Source organism: Tiliqua scincoides, chromosome 14 (genome assembly GCF_035046505.1).
Source record: "Tiliqua scincoides isolate rTilSci1 chromosome 14, rTilSci1.hap2, whole genome shotgun sequence".
Lineage (NCBI taxonomy): Eukaryota > Metazoa > Chordata > Lepidosauria > Squamata > Scincidae > Tiliqua > Tiliqua scincoides.
In genome coordinates, this window is record NC_089834.1 from 14,237,116 (window position 1) to 14,255,925 (window position 18,810).

The 18,810-nt window shown below is 49.9% G+C and overlaps 1 protein-coding gene across 2 annotated transcripts; it reads right to left on the minus strand.

Moving 5' to 3' along the window:
• Nucleotides 1-87: 87 nt before the first annotated feature.
• LOC136634212 (calcium release-activated calcium channel protein 1) lies at nucleotides 88-17,429 on the minus strand. Of its 2 annotated transcripts, none has more exons than XM_066609578.1 (2): nucleotides 17,163-17,429; nucleotides 88-4,045 (listed from the first exon to the last, which is right to left on the minus strand). In XM_066609578.1, the coding sequence occupies exon 2, from the start codon at nucleotides 4,037-4,039 to the stop codon at nucleotides 3,485-3,487; it is 555 nt and encodes a 184-aa protein (XP_066465675.1). In that variant the 5' UTR covers nucleotides 4,040-4,045; nucleotides 17,163-17,429; the 3' UTR covers nucleotides 88-3,484. The 2 variants fall into 2 exon arrangements, with proteins under 2 accessions (XP_066465675.1, XP_066465676.1); XM_066609579.1 differs by lacking the exon at nucleotides 17,163-17,429 and adding an exon at nucleotides 14,584-14,804.
• Nucleotides 17,430-18,810: the final 1,381 nt, after the last annotated feature.

Consider the following 18,810-nt stretch of genomic DNA (forward strand, 5'->3'; position numbering starts at 1 on the left):
TTTTCCTTCAAGACGCAGAATATAAAACTTCTGAGCAAACAGAGAGATTTTGTAACAAATAAGATTGAGAAAAGAACAGCTACGAGCTGAAGGATTCAAAGACCAGTTCTTACTGGTTAGCATCCAATTTATTTGCAATCTATACATATACAAACAAACGCACAGATATATAAAGAGCTACAGTAAAATAAGTGCCCCTTTATTTGAAAGCACAATTCTCTTCTGATCTAGGAGCCGTTAGTTAATACATCCTCTTTTTCAAGCAGAAATAAAACTTCCTCGAGCCCAGTAAGTGGTCTGGGGATGCTGATAAAGTGGGAGGCATGGACCTGATCAGAAACATGGATTGGAAGCTCTGTACAGCATCAATCTTAAAGCCATATTCACTTTAGTTTCACACCCTCCTTCCAAGGCAGAGAGAGAACTTGGGGCGTTTCAGCTTGGAGGCAGAACCAGTTCCTTCTCTGCCACTTGAAGCAGAAATCATTTTATGTTACACAATCTGCACCTTGTTAGGACTGTGCGTGCCCCAGGTCTCCACCCCTCTGCCTGGCTGGCATTCAATTTATCCACTTCCCAGGAGACACACTTCGAATGTTTCTGGACTTCCTTTGCCTTGTGCTGCTTTTGCTCTCTTTCCCTGCTGGAAAGGGAATCCCTGGATCTCCTGCCCCAGCAACAAACCTCTTCTGCTCAAGCATATAAAGTCTTCCCTTTTCCCAAATGGAGAAAGAAATCTCTACCTTTACAAAGAGTAGTCGTTTACACCTGCCATTAAACTTCAGTAGTAAAAAGGGCTTCGCTTCTGCCCTAGTCATGCTGCAGTTTCAGTGTAAACGACTGTTCCTTTGGACGCCTGAGTTTTGGGAAAGACAAGCAAAGCCGTTCTCCATTATCAAGGGGAGACGCAAGATGCTCCCCCTTGAAAAACATCACCCTCCCAACTACTTCTGACCAGCAAAACCTTAAGCATTGTACTCAATTCCAGATCCAGCTATACTTTCTCTTTCAAGCGTTCAGGCAAAACCAGCAGAAAGCCAATCCTAGACATCCAGCGGTTAATTCAGTGCTAAATTGGCCATTGCAAGAGACCAAACTCTATACCCAAGTGGGGCGACCACCAGAATTAACTTGGGCAGAAAGTCCAGGGTACACTGGCAGTGCAGAAAGAACCAAACAGATTTTGCTCTCTGACTCTAGATACCAAGGGGCTCAGTCTACCAAGAACACAAAGGATTTTAAACAATTTTATTTAAACTAGGGTGTGCAGATTTTTTTTTTTTTTTTTTGGTATCACAAACCTGAACTCCACTCACTGCTACAGCCAGAGGTAAAACAGTGGTTCAGGGGTGGAGCTGGTTACTTACTGCAACCTACGAGCCATACACGGGGATACAGGTACAAATTGGCAGCTGAGTTACTGCAGATCAGGGATCCTAACACCACACTCTAAAACTGGCCAGCAGAGCTGCATAAAGATTAGATGAAAAACAACCCATTAATACATCTATTTTACAGATGGAGACAACCGAGGCTAAAAGAGGAAAGTGGTAGAGAATTTTTTTTCCAAAAATGAAGTTCAGAGTCAGAAAATACTGCTATCTACTGCAAATTGTCCAGGGATGTACCAATAAGTCTAGATCTACCTTTTGTGCACTCCTGGTTTACACAGCATTCAACACAGTGAACCTGCCTCCTGAAGACCCAGGTACCGAACACCCATGTGTACGCATTCCCATGACTGATTGCACCAGGATTCATTTTCACAGATCCACAATCTGTACACATTGTACCTGCACCTAACGAAGCGTATGAACGACTGGGGCCACCTACAAAGATTGTGGCCAGGTACGGTTCAAGGTATGTACGCACCTAGGCTCCTCAGGAGTCATTATGTTGTACAGTTTCTTTTCAAACGAAGTCTCGGTTCAAAGTGGAGGGTCATTCAACGTACTAAAGAATTATTGCTATGTGTACAACCAGCAGGACTGGCCCAAGATTCCCTGGTGCCTGAGAGATAATGGGTTAAATGCTGCCTGCTCTTACTGGGTGGTGTACCAGTCTCTGCTCCCCTCAGGCCCTAGATTGTAAAAGGGGAATGAGGTGGAAGAGAAAGTTTGAAGCAAAGGCTAACTGTGGGTTAGAGCTCTCCACACTTCCTGTTTGTCCTCCTCTTCTCTTCCAATCTAGGGAGTGGAGAGAAAAGAGGTGGGGACAAGTAGGAAGACAGAGTGGGCACCCCCCCGCCCGCCAATCTGCTACATGAGGGAACCATCTCAGCCTACCTCACCAATGGACAGGCCCTGGTTATTAACCTTGCAAAGCCTATTGCAGGCTATTAACCTGCAAAGTTTTGCAGGTCTGCTTTAGCCATCACAGCTCCCAAACACGGCACCCTGGGAACAAGCGAGAGATCTGACCAAAGGTTTTTAAGCACCTTGGCGAGACTACAGTTCCCAGGGTCCCCGGTGCGCTTATACTGAAGTGGTTTACATTTGTAGTCCAGAGAAAATGGAAGTCAAAGTGCTAAAACGTCAGGGTGCCACTGCAGGAAGACTACATCCGAAGATTTTTGGGGAAACAAAGTGACTGTTAGCAACTCCTGTGGCTAATTGGCCAATTCCGAGCTCCGTGAGCCATCACAAGGCTCCATTTTACTTGCATGCTCCTATTTTGCATACTTTTATTTGGCTTCAGTTCCTCACGGGAGGGACCAAGGGGGTAGTGGCATCTTTCTCTCCATTACCCAGCCACCCACCCAGCTTCCAAGAGTTCAAAAGCCAAGGGCTTCCACGCTTTTTAGCGTAGCTTCAAAAATATTAGGACTAGAAACTTGACGTTGTACAAAAAGATGGCTGCGATGATTTGGAAGTCATACAATTCAGCTTCAAGCACACCCTGCAGCTGTTTTGCAGGCCTACGGTGGTGCCCCCCTCCTACTTTTGCTTTAGTGGGTTTTTAAGTGTTTTACAACTACTGCCAAATCCGGTTGCTCGTTCCGGGACGCGCTCAAGTACTTTGCGGAACCTGAATCGCACAAGCAAAAAAAATACACTCCAGCTAATGCCAGTCATTAATCACACTAGAGTAACACAGAATGACTTTCTAGAAAAATTCCAAACAGCTACCTTCGCCCCCTCCCCATTTGCCTTGCCCTCTTGGCGCAGGAGTGAAGGTTTGCCTTCATTACAATCACCGCTGTGATACCTGGAAGGAGGGAAACCTGCACAGCGCCAAGAGCGGGGATGCCAAGAGATTGTGTGTGAGAGCAAACTGCCCCAATACCCGCACCTCCTCTTAACTCTTTCAAAGTGTTAAGAATAGTGCACTAAATATATGTATATATTTTAGAAGAGAATTAAAGGACAAGGCACTGCACTTCTAAGCTCTCTTTCCAAGAGAGTTCAGCTAAGTCCGCACACAAAAGAGTCACGGAGGACAAGGTACAAATATCTGCCTTTAAAAAAAGATTGTTGTTTTGTCTTTAGGCAAAATGGCTGCCTGGAGGCGGGAGGGCGTCACCTCTGTGGTCCAGCTGGTCCTGCAGTCGGGCAAACTCCGCCAGTTCGTTCAGTTCCTGGAACTGGCGGTCCGTCTTGTGGCTCACCAACGAGCGGTAGAAGTGGACTGCGAACACAATGAAGACCAGCCCAAAGGGGACCATGATGGAGGTGGAGGCGATGGCAGCGGCCTCCCCGGGAGTGAAAGAGGAGGCGTTGCCCTTGGCGTCGGACGGCTTCTTCAGCGGCAAGAACTTCACCCAGCAGAGCAGGACCACTTCGGCCAAGAAGAGCAAAGTCCCGATGACTGTCGAGAACGCCCAGGCGAGCTCGATGTGCCGGTGCATGCGCTCGTGGGGGGACTCCTTGACGGAGTTGAGATTGTGCACGTTGCTGACCGCCTCGATGTTGGGGAGGATGCAGGTGCTCACCATGAGCGCAAAGAGGTGGACGGCCACCAGCACCGTTGTGCAGGCGCTGAAGGCGATCAGGAGCCCCGGCGGGTAATTGTGTTCGGTGTCCAGCTGGACTTCCACCATTGCCACCTGGAAAGGGGGAGAGGAGACAAGAGGAGGGGGTCAAGGGGGGGTAGGACCATCGGCAGCCACAGGCCACAATAACTACGTACATTCCTTCTAGCGAAGGTCATAGCCTTCACGTCCTGCCCCTGCACGTCTTAAGTTATGCATCTATAGCAATTCCTTGCGCGCTTGCTTGGTTAGGGACCAGAGCACGAATGCAAGTCAAAAAGAGATAAACGTCAAGGCAGAGTCTTATTTAGCTTGCAAATTTATATTGGCCAGGAAAAACATCAATAACCCACTATGTAATGCATGCAAATGTCTGCCAAACCTAAACAAACAGAAATAAAAGAAAAGTAAACATGAGAACATTGATGAACTTTCTGGAAGGTTGGATGAAACAGGACGAAAGAGGAAAGCCAGTGGACAAAATTTGCAATGTGGCAGGACAAAGTTCCAAACAACACAGTCCCGGAACGTGCTGGAATCCCTAGCATGTGTGCACTGCTGAAACAGAGACGCCTGCGTTGGCTCGGTCATGTTGTGAGAATGGATGATGGCCGGATCCCAAAGGATCTCCTCTATGGAGAACTCGTGCAAGGAAAGCGCCCTACAGGTAGACCACAGCTGCGATACAAGGACATCTGCAAGAGGGATCTGAAGGCCTTAGGGATGGACCTCAACAGGTGGGAAACCCTGGCCTCTGAGAGGCCCGCTTGGAGGCAGGCTGTGCAGCAAGGCCTTTCCCAGTTTGAAGAGACACTTGGCCAACAGACTGAGGCAAAGAAGGAAGGCCCATAGCCAGGGAGACAGACCAGGGACAGACTGCACTTGCTCCCGGTGTGGAAGGGATTGTCACTCCCGGATTGGCCTTTTCAGCCACACTAGACGCTGTGCCAGAACCACCTTTCAGAGCGCGATACCAGAGTCTTTCGAGACTGAAGGTTGCCAACAACAATAACTGAAAATGGCTGAAAGAGGAAAGCGATGGCCTCGGCTGTAAAATACAAAGTGCTTATATGAGACCTCCATGCACACAGGAAGTCTGCCTCTGAATCCCAAAAACTGTGGACAACAGGGCAGGACTGCTGACTTCACGCACTGCTCATCAGTGCTCACAGACCCTTTTGGGGGGAAAAGACCCTGGACCAGACAAGCCTTTGTTCTGATCTAGCAGGGAGCCAAGGTTCTTCTGGGTGTAAAGCTGCTTAGCTCCAGCAAGGTGGCTGCAACTTGCACCTCCGACCATGTGAGACTGCCCAGGGCATGTGTTGGTCCATCCAGTCAAATACTCTACCCTGATGAACAGAGGCTGTCCAGGGTTAAGGGACTGGTCTTTCCCAGGCCATGCCATATGATGCTTTTGTCAAAAGCTGTCAAAAACAGAACACAGGATAACCTGCAGACCAAACAGGGGTTCCCCTATCCTTCCCTAAGCACTTTGCGCCCACCCCCTTTCAGTGAAACTTGCTCCCTAGTAAATGTGCGTGGAAGGATGATTATAGTGCCATCCATTTACAGTGAGGACTCTGTCCTGAGGAGCTTACAATCTAAATACTGACACGAGAGAGACAAGAGTAAAGAGAAGGGAAATGGGTTGATGGGACAAACATGCAATTATTTCAATTACATGTACTTAAGCGAAGAACTGCCTAAGAGCTGCCCAGGGGCCTAATCCTATCCAACCTTCCAGGGCCAATGGGGCCAGGCCCGCAGCCAGGATTCTAGAGGTTGGGGGGGGCGACTATTTTTTCAAGGGGGGCAATGATGTCAGGTATCTATACTGGTGGGCAAAATGAAAGGATAAGTCTGGAGAAACATCAAATACCCGAAACTCCCCCATATTTCATGAAGAAGAGAAAATAATTTGGGTTGTTTTTTTTGAAAGATGCATTCATTATCTGTAAAGCCATGTAACAATAATTTGCATAGAATAAATGCATCTCTGCATGCAATGTAAAATGTATTGCCTAAGAAATAACATGCAACATATCCTTTCATATACACACCAGTGCAATACACAGGCCTGCAACCCTGTAAAAGTAAAACATATCACTGTGACGCAGGTAGTATTTACTTGTATTGAAAGTGCCTATTTAACACCTATAGCGCCTATCTAGCACCTATGTGACACCTATATAATGCCTATCTAGCACCTATCTGATGTCTATCTAGCGCCTATCTAACACCTATTTAACATTTATATAATGCCTATCTAGCACCTATGCAACACCTATCTAGCACCTACATAGCACTTACATAGCACCTATCTAGCACCTGTATAGCGCCTATCTAGTGCCTATGCAACACCTATCTAGCACCTATCTAGTGCCTATCTAACACCTATATAATACCTATCTAGCAACTATTTAACACCTATTTAGCACCTATCTAATGCCTATCTAGTGCCTATGCAACACCTATCTAGCACCTGTAGAGCGCCTAACACCTACATAACACCTATTTAACGCCTGTCTAGCGCCTACATAACACCTATAACACCTGTAGCGCCTACATAACACCTATATAACACTTGTCTAGCGCCTACATAACACCTATATAATGCCTATATAGCGCCTAAACACCTATTTAATGCCTATCTAGCACCTATCTAACCTATATAATGCCTGTCTAACACCTACATAATACCTCTTTAACACCTACATAGTGCCTACCTAGCACCTAACACCTATCTAGCGCCTATCTAGCACCTACATACCTATCTAACACCTATATAGTGCCTACATACCTATTTAACACCTATAGAGAGGGGGCAGGGTGACCTGAGGTCATAATTTCCAAGGAGCCCCCCAGGACCCTTTTCTACACACACATGCACTCTTCTTTCTCTGCCCAATCCCTGCCAGAAGCACCAGCCTCTTCCTTCCTGTGCACAAAAAATGTGGCCAAAAGGGCTTCAAATCACCCCCAACTGACGCCAGATTAGATAAAGAGGACAGGTTTGGAAAAAATGCTAGGTGGCAAACTGCTGGTTCAGGCCCCCCCTGGCCCCCCCAGCTACCGTCCTGAATGGGGCATGAGCTGAATCCTACAGTGGGGGACTAATCACAGCGGCCTCCTCAAGGAAGGGGAATGCTTGTTCCCTTACCTCAGGGCTGCACTGCAGCTGCACCTGCCCTGGAAAATTGGATAGGATTTGGCCCTAAGTTAGAGAACTAGGCTGCAATCCTAACCACACTTTCTTGAGAGTAAGCCCCATTGAACAAAATAGGACTTACTTCTGAGTAGACCTGGTTAGGATTGTGCCCTTAGTTGAGGAAAGAACTGCCCAAATCAGAGAGTGAGCAAAATCTGTGTATATACCAAACTGCATAATTCTTGGGGCAGAATTTTTAACTGAGGCATGGACGCACAAAAGAAAAGCACAGTTCCCCCAAAGATAATCGGGGAATTTGCAATGGAATAAGACCCACCTTTCTGGTGCAAGGGCAACAGTTCTACCCCCCCCATTGGCTTGGGTTACAAGGCCACTGTATCTGGTTACTTAACCTCCAACAGGGCTCCTGCATTAAAAACAGAAGAGGAAGAGCTTTGCCCACATCCTCTTCGCACAACCAAGGGCTGTCTCTGTCCCAAAGCACGGTCTTAATAGTCAAGGTTAAAGAGAGAATAGCTTTTCCTTTGAAGGAGACTGGCGCCTCTGCCAGCAGCTTGCCATGGCTCCGGCTCTCTTCCTGTTGGGACAATGCAGTATTATTCTTCCACACTCCAGTTGGCACAATGCGGCCTCCCAGCCAGGAATCCCAGCCAAGGGAAAGGAACGACCCAGCACAGCGTTCTGAGAATGCTCTCGGACAGAAGCACTTGCCGAGGCCTCCGACCAAAGCCAGAATAACTTCTCTTGTGGGGGGGAGGGGGTCGACTGCAGAGTGCAAACTGGAAGTGCACTGGCCGGGAACCAAGAAAGCCCTTTCCCCACCACAAGGGCTGACTGGCCATTGCAGGAAATGCACAGGAAGTCAGAGCTCAAAAATGAAGCAAGGAGACTCATGGATAAGGAGGTGCTTGTTTCACAAAGTGGTACAGAAAATGTACGCTATTCACAGTGTCAAAGAATACGGACAAATCTCCTTTCTATGGGTTGGATTACTCGGCACCCATAGATGAACTGGAGCCTGTTCCCCTTTAGGCCAATAAGGACCAACAGGAGAGACTGCTACTTAATCGAGCTTAGCTCACATTGTGCTTTAATAGAGAGGAGAGCTGCATGATTTACAGTACAATCCCTGCGCTTTTACCAGGGAACAAGTCCCAGTAATTTGCTCCCAGTAATAGGGCTTACTCCCTAGTTCACATGGTTAGGACTGCAGCTTTTCATCAGTAAATTAGTTGACAGTGCAATACTAGGCATGTCTACTCAGAAGCAAGCTGAATTTAACAGGATTTCCCCTCATAGGACTGCAGCTGCAATTCTAATGCAAATGACAATTAAAAAAAAATAGATGCCTTGTTTTAGATGCCAATGGCCTTGTTTTAGCCTGCTCACTTTTGTTCCTTAAATGTCACAGTCACATTCTCCCACGCTCCTTTCCATATCTCAGAATGGCACCTAAGCTGAGATCTGGGGTGGAAACTTACAAGCCAAGGCACTGATGAACCAATTAACCTCGTGAAAAAGGTCAGCGATTAGCCATCTGAGCCAGCATTCTCGAACCGGCCCAGTGGAGAGACACAGGAACCACCAGTTTAAGTAATTTTGCAGCAAAAACCCTGCTAATTGACACTGTTTCGGAACCTGTTCTTCAGACCTGGACGTTTCCCATATGCTGTACTGCAACTCGCTTCTGTTGGGTTACTTAATTTATTCTTAAAAAAAAAAAAATTGAACTTGTGTGCATCCCTCCACGCCTATTTTTAAACTGGAAGGCTCACAGCATAGTGACTAACTGCACGACAGAATGAACGCCAGCTCAGAAATAAGTCCCAGGGAGTTCAATGGGACTTACCTGGAAGTCAGTGCATACTGGATTGCAAGCTAAGAGATTGAGCTGCAAAGTAGCACTTCCCCAGGTCTAACTGCACCTCTGCCATGAACGCACTGCAAGGCCTTGACAAGCCACTCCCTCTCGGCCTCAGTCTTCTCCATCTGCAAGATGGGGATAATACCACCTAACAGGATTATTGTATGGACTAGAGCAAGATAGAGCACCAGTGTACTATAGTGATTAGTGTTTTGGACCAGGAAGCTCAAATCACCTCTCAGCCATGAAGCTTACAGGTGATTTGATTACAGGGTGACCTTGGGCTAACTCTTAGCCTTGCCTACTTCACAGGGCTGTTGTGAAGATTAAAAAAAAAAAGGAGGGGGAAGAGTCACCATTCAGAATATACCACTCTGAGCTCCTTTGGGAAAGGGCAAATACGTAAATATGTGAATGAATGGAAAAGGATAGGACATAAACGTTTAAGTCAATAATATTAAGGAAACATAATTTGGGTGCAACTTTCTTTTATGGCACCCCTGTGGGTTTTTCAGAGCCTGCTCCCAAGTAGCCCCCACAAAACTAATCAGATCACGGCGAAACAGGCAGAGCCACTGCAGCTGTCAGGCAGCTCACTTGCCGCTTGCGCACCCAGGGGGCACCCTAATGTGCTCTGAAGTGCCCGCACGGCCGTGCAATTAGAGGGCTCTGCTCTAGAGGCGTCACATGTTGCGCACAGCCAGGTCCTGCTCACCAGCTGCCAGTCACTCAAGCCGACGTGAGCCGCCTCTGAAGATCCACGGCCTGTTTTTAGCCACCAAAGAGCAGTTGACATTTATCAGGCTACTGGCAGGCTGCGGTGAGCAGGAAGAAACAGCATCTGCTTTGAACCTAAGAGCAGCAACATTCAAAGACCTGGTCCAGGTTTGAGTCTGATTCTGCAATACAACAGGCCAGTCTCCTAAAAAGTGGTCCAGATAAGCACAGGCAACAATTCACAATGGGTGGCAACAAGCTCCTTTAATGCTAAGTTAATGAACTTGGAAAAGCTCAAGACCACCTGTGAGGGTGTTAAATTTGGCCCCCTATACCTTCCTTCCATTTAGGGTTTGCAAGCTAGTGGCTATTAAAAGAGTTGAGGAAACTTTAAGTAGTGGACTGCTGCCAGTGTAGCACAAATACCTTTAAAATAAATAAGGCATTTGTTTTTTAATAGTTGCTGTTACTTTGTTTATTTCTGTGGCATTTTTTAAATGCTGCAAATGAAGGCTGAGCCTGGCATTTCAGGAAAAAAGCCAGAGAAGAGCCAGCCAGTGAATCATCTGCATTTACTGAAACCTGACCCAATTAAAAAGTATGTAATTCCAAACTAGTTTTTGAAGCGAATGTCATTTTTTCACAACAGCTGATTTGCTTTTGCCCTTGACAAAATAAAGATCTTCTTCTGCACAGCACTTTTTGAACATTCAAAAATGCTTCACGGTGATGTCACCCACAGAACAACCCTGTAAAACAAATTATTCCCAAATTACAGATAGGGAAGACTGATGACAAGTAGGAGCCATTTGCCGAGGACCTGACAAGTGAATTCATGGCAGAGATAAGATTCAAATTTGCAGCTGAGTTTCTTAGCCACAGCACTATCAAACGTGTTGACAAGCAGCTTTTTCGATGCTTGAAAAAAATACTTGACACATCTATTGCCCAAATTTCTTCTGACCATTCAAATGCAGAATCCCAACTGAACTGCAGATTAAATTCAAAATTCCTTATCCTGGTCTTTACAAAAGCTCCATAAAGAGGGCTGGTACTATTATCCCATACTGCAGGTGGAAAGGCTGAGACAGAATGAAAGCAGCCTGCTTTATAGTAGCAGAGTGAACTGGGGGCAAGATTGGAACTGGGGGTTTCCAGGCTCCAGAGCTCATGCTTTGAGGGCCCAATCCTATCCAACTTTGCAGTGCTGATGCAGCTGCAATGCAACCCTGAGATAACGGTCCTTTATCCCAAGGAGGCCTCCATGACTCCCTTTAACGAAGGATGCGGTGCTCACCCCACTGGCATGGCTCCTTCTGCACTGGAAATTTGGATAGGATTGGACCCTCAGCCTCTAAGAACATAATGTTCTTATGTGGATGCATCCACTCTGTCCATCCCTCTGTGCTGCAGCAGCTCCCATGTAGAGCAGCCCAGGTCTGACACTTGCACAGAATCTGGGACTGCAAGACGGACATTTAACATCCAACAGTGTCTGGTGCTGCTTCTGCTCTTATTCCCTTGAGCCCAACACTTGTTCGCCACAGTTGTAGAATGAATTTGCTCTGTTTTTCCTTCCCTGCCCTAAAATGGATGTTGAGAAGTTATGCCACCCTCCCAGGAATAAACCCCCCCCCATTGGAAGGCTTTGCCATGGCTCAGTCACACCTGTAAATGCAAGCTATACAAGAACGCCTTCTTCATAAGGGCCAGTGCCACACACCAGTTAAGAACCTAAGGGCGCAATCCTAACCCCTTATGTCAGTGCTTTCCAGCACTGACTTAAGGGCAATGCAGCTCTGGGGTAAGGGAACAAACATTCCCTTACTTAGAGGAGGCCTCTGTGAGTGACACCCAACTGCAAGAAGCAGCACATGTCCCATTGGCATCGCTAGGCTAGTGCTGGAAAGCACTGACATAAGGGACTAGGATTGCACCCTAAGATGACCAGGATGCAGGTCTCTGGTTGTCTGGTGTGCTCCCTGAGGTTTTTGGTGGGCCACTGTGAGATACAGGAAGCTGGACTGGCTGGGCCTATGGCCTGATTCAGCAGGACTGATCTTGGAAGCTAAGCAGGGTCAGACCTGGTTAGTACTTGGATGGGAGACCGCCTGGGAATACCGGGTGCTGTAGGCTTATACCACAGTCTTTCGAGACTGAAGGTTGCCAACCAACCAACTTCTCATGTTCTTATGAGCAGCCTGCATTCAAAATTAGCTTTGAGGACAAATGCCCTAGGCAGCCTTAGGTAAGCCTTCTGCAGCCTCAGGCCCTCCACAATCTGCAAAGAATAGCTAAAAAAACTGATTGTTTTTAGAGGCCAATCTCCCCACCAGAAACAAGATTCATGAGCATAATCTTTTGGCTTTGTTCACATGCATTCTCTCTGTTCCTCCATGTAAACGGCACTTCAGCAAAAACAAAGGAGCATAAACATTTAAGCACAAATATAAACTCATTATGCCAGACTCCCAAATAGTGGGACGCCAGGCTCCCAAAATATCTGCACCCCACAGCGATTAGCTGCCAACCACCCACAGGCAAAGTAGGTGAGGGCAGAGATTGTCTTAGCAAATCACACATTCCTGCCTCACCAGTGCATCTGGGAAGGGTAAACATTCTGCAGAGAAGGAACATGGTTACATTCAGTGATCACAGCCAGCAAGCCTCTTTAGTGCAGAGGAACCCTGAAAATCCATTCACAAAAAGTTGCTAGTCCACAAGAATTCCTACTAGCTTTACTATCTCCATTGAACCACATTAAGAACAATTTTTATTTGTCTTTAGTGAATGGTTATGTTTTTTCTGCCTTGGTTTTACTGAGGGTTGGCCTAAGTCAAATATTAACTGATCACCTTGTATTTGATGGTAGTCAAATGTTTCATGAAGTCAAGAATGCCACCATGCTGCTTCAGCCCAGCTGTAACAGGAAACCAGTTTCCCGTTATGCAAATACGTTCCTGAGCTCACATGGTTCCTCCTCCCCATACCTCCTAGGCTCTATCACAGAGCTGCAATGTCAATACCAGTTTCTATAAACCACAATTCCATGGTCACACAATGCCAGAAACCATAGTAGAACCCTGGCTTCCAAATTAGGACATGAAGCCAACTTCAAACTCTGGTTTGGTGGCTTAAGCTACACCATGGTTCCTGGCTTTGACAAGACTCAGTTTAAATAAGCCCCAGATAGTGACATCACAGCTCTGCCCTGGAAACTAGGAGGTGAGGAGGGGGAGTGCATACTTTCAGGGTTAGAAGCTGCAATAGTGTAGTGGGAAACCATGGCTGGTCTGAACCATTATGCAGGTAGAAATTTCTTCCACTTGTTTACAAGGGCAGAGTAAAGGTCACTTTCCACCAGTGGCAAATTTGATCATATGGATGAAGGTGAAAACATCAACTCAGGGAGATGATGATGCCCTGAGCCTGTCTGCTTTAGTTCTGGGTTTCATTGCATTTTCTTTAAACTTCACAACTCTGGGTTGACCCTGCTGTTTCCAGGATAAAAGCAAAAGAACTTTTTCCCCAGGGTATTGTCCGCATTGAGAAAACCCTCATGTAACACTGCGAACAGTTACTAATACTTAAAATTGACTTCACAACAGTTAATGAGTTTGGTTTCCCCCCATCAATAGGAGTGTCTTCCATTGTTCTAATACACTCCCTGCTTTTAAAAATACTTGACCACTGCAGGAAAACATGTGACCAGATGTTTGGCTTCCCTGATATATTCCTGCATCTACAAAAGCACTGTCAAACTCACATATCTGACTATGGTCTCCCCAGAAGATGATAAAAACCATTTGTTGTTTTTTTTTTGGGGGGGGGGAGTCAGCTGGGGTTTATCTTCCCTTAATTTTAGGCCATCTGTTATTCTTCCCCCACATGAACACTGCCCCTCTCAGTGTTTGTATGAAGCACAGCATTGTAGCGGACAGAAACCATAGACTCATCTGGGAGGAAAGTAAGGGTTGCAGAGGGGAGTGGAGTGGGTCCACTCCACTCACTCCTTGCCCCATTAAGGACCAGGTGTCATCACCTCTGGGATCCTGTTTCTCACTCTGCACTCCATCCACACTTGCCTGGAAGTAAGCCCCATTGAGTAGGTGTGCATAGGAGCAGACTCTTGGTAACCCTCCAGTGTGACCGAGGACTGAAAACAGGCTTCCACAGACGCACACAAAACTCTGCTTGGTTCCTTGCAAGTGTATCTGCTCCTTGCTTTTGAAATCTGTTGAGACCGAGCAGGGGATTTTTTGGGGGTGGGGGGTGGGTTTGAACAGATGCAAGCCACTGGCAACAGTTTGGACAGAAGATCTGCAGAGGGCTATGCACATCAAGGCAAACGGTGTTTGACCAAGCGGGGTGGGCAAGTCCCTGCCCCAAGGAGGCCACAGTCTAGAAAAGAACAAGTCAGGAGAAAAAAGGGCTGGAGACGGGGGGGGGCAGTTATTTCATGGAGGGGGGCCCAGAAAGAAAGTGCTGGGATCCCAAGCTGCACGAGTGCAACTCTGGGCGCGTCTACTCAGAGGCAAGCCTCAGGAGAGTCAGTGGGGCTTACTCCCAGCTCAACGTGGCTAGGGGGTGGCAGCCGGGCTCTCTTTTTCCGAGCTGCAACAGTGGCCACTTCCCCACCGGGCAGTTTCCTTGTGCTCCTTACAACAGCCCTGCAGGGTAGGCCCGCACCCTTAGCCCCCCCAGTGAAAGTCGGTGGGGGGGGTGGAGCTAGCACGGGGGCACCTTCCTTGGGAGCGAGCTGCCCCCGCAGGCCTGAGCGCCCACTCCTGGGCAGGTCTCCTCGGAAGCCGCTCCCAGCGCCCGCAGGGCAGGGGTCCCCCTCCCTCCCCGCGCGGGGCTCACCATGGCGAAGCCGGAGAGCAGGGCCGAGGTGCGGCTGGAGGCCTTGAGCTTGGCGCGGCTGAGGTAGAGCTTGCGCCAGGACAGCGCCTGCATGGAGTGCTCGTTCAGGCTCATGGGCTCCGCGGGCGGCCGCGCCGGGGCACCCCGGCCCGCCCTGCCCTGCCCTCCTCTCCTCCTCGCAGCCGCCGCAGCCCTTCCGCGCGCCCAACCGCTCGCCAGCCAGCCGGCCGGTGCGCCTCGCCCGCCCGCCCGCTGCCGAGCACCTCCCTCCTCCAGGGCCGGATGCTGCCCCCCGGCGAGGGGGAGGCGCTGCCCCGCCCCGCAGCCGCAGGAGGCGCCGCCGCCAGGCCAGCCAGCCAGCCAGCAGCAGCCCGCGCTCCGGCCGTGCGCCTTTACGCACCGCGCGCCTTGACGCCCCGCCCCGCCCCAGCGCCGCTGTCGGGGCTTCTCCCCAGCGAAGGGTCTCGGCGACTGGGGTTGGGCCAAGAGGCGGAGCCTCCTCTGGCCCGGAATCCGGGCTCCTGGGGAGGGAGTGGCCGCCACACTTGCCCGCGAGTAAGCCCCACTGACTCCAATGGCACCGGCTTCTGAGGAGACGCGCCCAGGATTGAGCTGTCCTTCAGCACCCCCTTCAGGAGGGGAGAAATGGAGCTGGGTGCTGGACCCAGCCAGGGCTGCCCAAGGAGCTGGGGGCTCTTTGGGCGATGGGCAGCTCCCTCCCAAAGCCAGGGGTGCCCTCTTCCCATCACTGTATTCTGGAACCCCAGATGTCCCCTTTCATTCCACCTGTCAGTTTTGAGGTGATCTCATTGCTGATCTCTGCCTTCAGTGGCCCCACCGGCAATGGGGGTCACAGGAGGCCCTTTGGGGCCCCTGGAATCTTGGTCACACCCTTTTGCCAGAGCGGAGGCAAATCTGTGGGGCCTGGCACAGTGTGGGAGGGGAGCTGGCAAGCTATGTTTGGGGCTGGGGGGCTTGCTAGGACCGAACTTGGCATTGCTTCTGTGCGTGCGCACATCACTGCCACTTTATATCTGGGCACCGTGAGCATGTTTGCAAACCAACAACTTATCAAAAAGGCACCAGAGACCTCTCCTTCAAATAAAAGTTACTCTCTTGGGGATGTGGCCCTGGCCCCTTATTCCAAAACCCACTGGGGCAGATTGCAAGTAGAGGGATCGTCTATCCCAGTGGCTCTCAAACTTTTAGCATCTGGACCCACTTTTTAGAATGCAAATTTTTCAGTACCCGCCGGAAGTGATGTCATGACTGGAAGTGACATCATCATGCAGGGCAATTTTTAACAATCCTAGGCTGCAATCCAACCCACACTTACCCAGGAGTAAGTCCCATTTACTATCTTTGTTTAAAGCATATGCATAGTGGCCTGTTAAACATATAATAATAATAATAATAATAATAATAATAATAATAATAATAATAATAAACAACTTTATTTATACCCTGCCCTTCTCCCCAAAGGGACCCAGGGTGGCATATAGAGCTGTATAGGGCGGCATATATAGACATATATAGACATATAGAGCTGTATCATTTCCCCTGATGCAGTCACATACCATGGTAGCATCAAGTCTAATATATTAAAAATAAAATACTTAAATGAATGAGAACCCACCTGAAATTGGCTCATAGGTGGGTCCTAACCTACAGTTTGAGAAATATTGGTCTATCCTGCTTTGCAGGACATCCCCTGCAAATTGCCAGCAAGGACACTGCAGTTTTCTGCCTATCAGGAATCAGGTGACCCAAAGAACCAACAGGGTCAGCTCATCACGGCCTATAAACATTGAAAAAGAAAATGTTACGGTCAAGGAAATATTTCTACCTAAACCCAAATTCAAAACTCCTGGGGTAATTTATATGACAGGATCTTCATCAGGGTTGCAGCACCACCCCCTTGGAGATCTAAAATCAAGATCATTATTTTAAAAAGGGAGAGACTTCCATTAAGCATGTGCAAAGTGAGGTGGGTTTTTTTAAATTGCCTCTTGTGCATCTGGGATGAGGGTGTGTGGTTTCCAGCACCTCAAGACTTCTAGGAAGAGCCGGAAACACAAGCACAGGTGAGTTTGGAAACTGTTGCCTCCTTTAATAATGGGATTGCTGAATTTAAACCGAATAATGGTTGGCAACCTTCAGTCTCGAAAGACTATGGTATAAGCCTACAGCACCGGGGGTATTAAATGAAATTAAATGATTTACATTCATTGTATAAAATATTATTATTAATAATACCATACAGCTTTTCAGCCACAACAAAACAATTCACAAAGCATTCTGCATAGCAAAATACTAATGCTAAATAAACTTTTAAAAACACACAGAAGAAATACCAGCAAACAGCCATTGAAAGGTATGCGTAATAATTATGTTTTATTCACATGCAAATGTGATCAACACTCAGATGACACACACACACACACCCCAGATTATTTTCCAAGAGGCCACACAACACATCCAAGCCCCAGAAGCCCATGGAATGTGCAAGGAGGCGCTGAAGTGTAAACACCCAGACTTGGGTGGGTGCCCCCCACATTGTTTAGGGGCCCGGAGCTCACCTCTGGGTTGCACACAATTTCAGGGTCATGACTTGAAGGCCCAAGAAGCTGGCAGCCAACTGGTGGGTCAGTTTCTGGAGAGGAGGCCCTCCTGTAATCCTCACCCTGCCATCCCCAAGGAAGGAAGGGGGGGCTAGACCTGTAAGAAAAAACATCAGTGGATCACCTGGTCAGCTCTCTCTGGAAAAGAGCCCCCATGCATGAAACTCCACGTGAAAGGGACATGAGAAATCTGCCAGCCTTCCAGGTGCAGCCAGACCCTTGGCAAGGGTAACTGGGCAGCTGCTGCCTGGCACTAAGAGTCTGATCCTATGCATGCCTACCCAGAAGTAAATCTGGGGGGGGGCGCCTGGAGCAGTATCCCTCGCCCCCAGTACAGGAAGAGGCAGTTTCTGGAGAGGTAAGTGCAGCTCTGTCTCCCCCCCCCCCGCTTCCTGGGTCTCCCTGCCAGCCCTGTCTCCCCCCCAGCCTGGGCTTCCCCCCGTCAGATGCCCAGCATCACCTGCCAGTCCCGATCTTGCCCCCCAGCCCCATGCCCTGTTCTGCCCCCCCTCCTCCTGGGTCTCCCTGCCAACCTGCCTTCCTCCCCCCAGCCTGGGCTCCCCCCCCCGTCAGATGCCCAGCATCACCTGCCAGTCCTGATCTTGCCCCCCAGCCCCATGCCCTGCTCTGCCCCCCCCGGGTCTCCCTGCCAACCTGCCTCTCCCCCCCGCCTGGGCTTCCCCCCGTCAGATGCCCAGCATCACCTGCCCGTCCCGATCTTGCCCCCCAGCCCCATGCCCTGCTCTGCCCCCCCCGGGTCTCCCTGCCAACCTGCCTCTCCCCCCCGCCTGGGCTTCCCCCCGTCAGATGCCCAGCATCACCTGCCCGTCCCGATCTTGCCCCCCAGCCCCATGCCCTGCTCTGCCCCCCCCGGGTCTCCCTGCCAACCTGCCTCTCCCCCCCGCCTGGGCTTCCCCCCGTCAGATGCCCAGCATCACCTGCCCGTCCCGATCTTGCCCCCCAGCCCCATGCCCTGCTCTGCCCCCCCCGGGTCTCCCTGCCAACCTGCCTCCCCCCCCCGCCTAGGCTTCCCCCCCCAGATGCCCAGCATCACCTGCCAGTCCCGATCTTGCCCCCCAGCCCCATGCCCTGCTCTGCCCCCCCCGGGTCTCCCTGCCAACCTGCCTCCCCCCCCCCGCCTAGGCTTCCCCCGTCAGATGCCCAGCATCACCTGCCCGTCCCGATCTTGCCCCCCAGCCCCATGCCCTGCTCTGCCCCCCCCGGGTCTCCCTGCCAACCTGCCTCTCCCCCCCGCCTGGGCTTCCCCCCGTCAGATGCCCAGCATCACCTGCCCGTCCCGATCTTGCCCCCCAGCCCCATGCCCTGCTCTGCCCCCCCCGGGTCTCCCTGCCAACCTGCCTCTCCCCCCCGCCTGGGCTTCCCCCCGTCAGATGCCCAGCATCACCTGCCCGTCCCGATCTTGCCCCCCAGCCCCATGCCCTGCTCTGCCCCCCCCGGGTCTCCCTGCCAACCTGCCTCTCCCCCCCGCCTGGGCTTCCCCCCGTCAGATGCCCAGCATCACCTGCCCGTCCCGATCTTGCCCCCCAGCCCCATGCCCTGCTCTGCCCCCCCCGGGTCTCCCTGCCAACCTGCCTCTCCCCCCCGC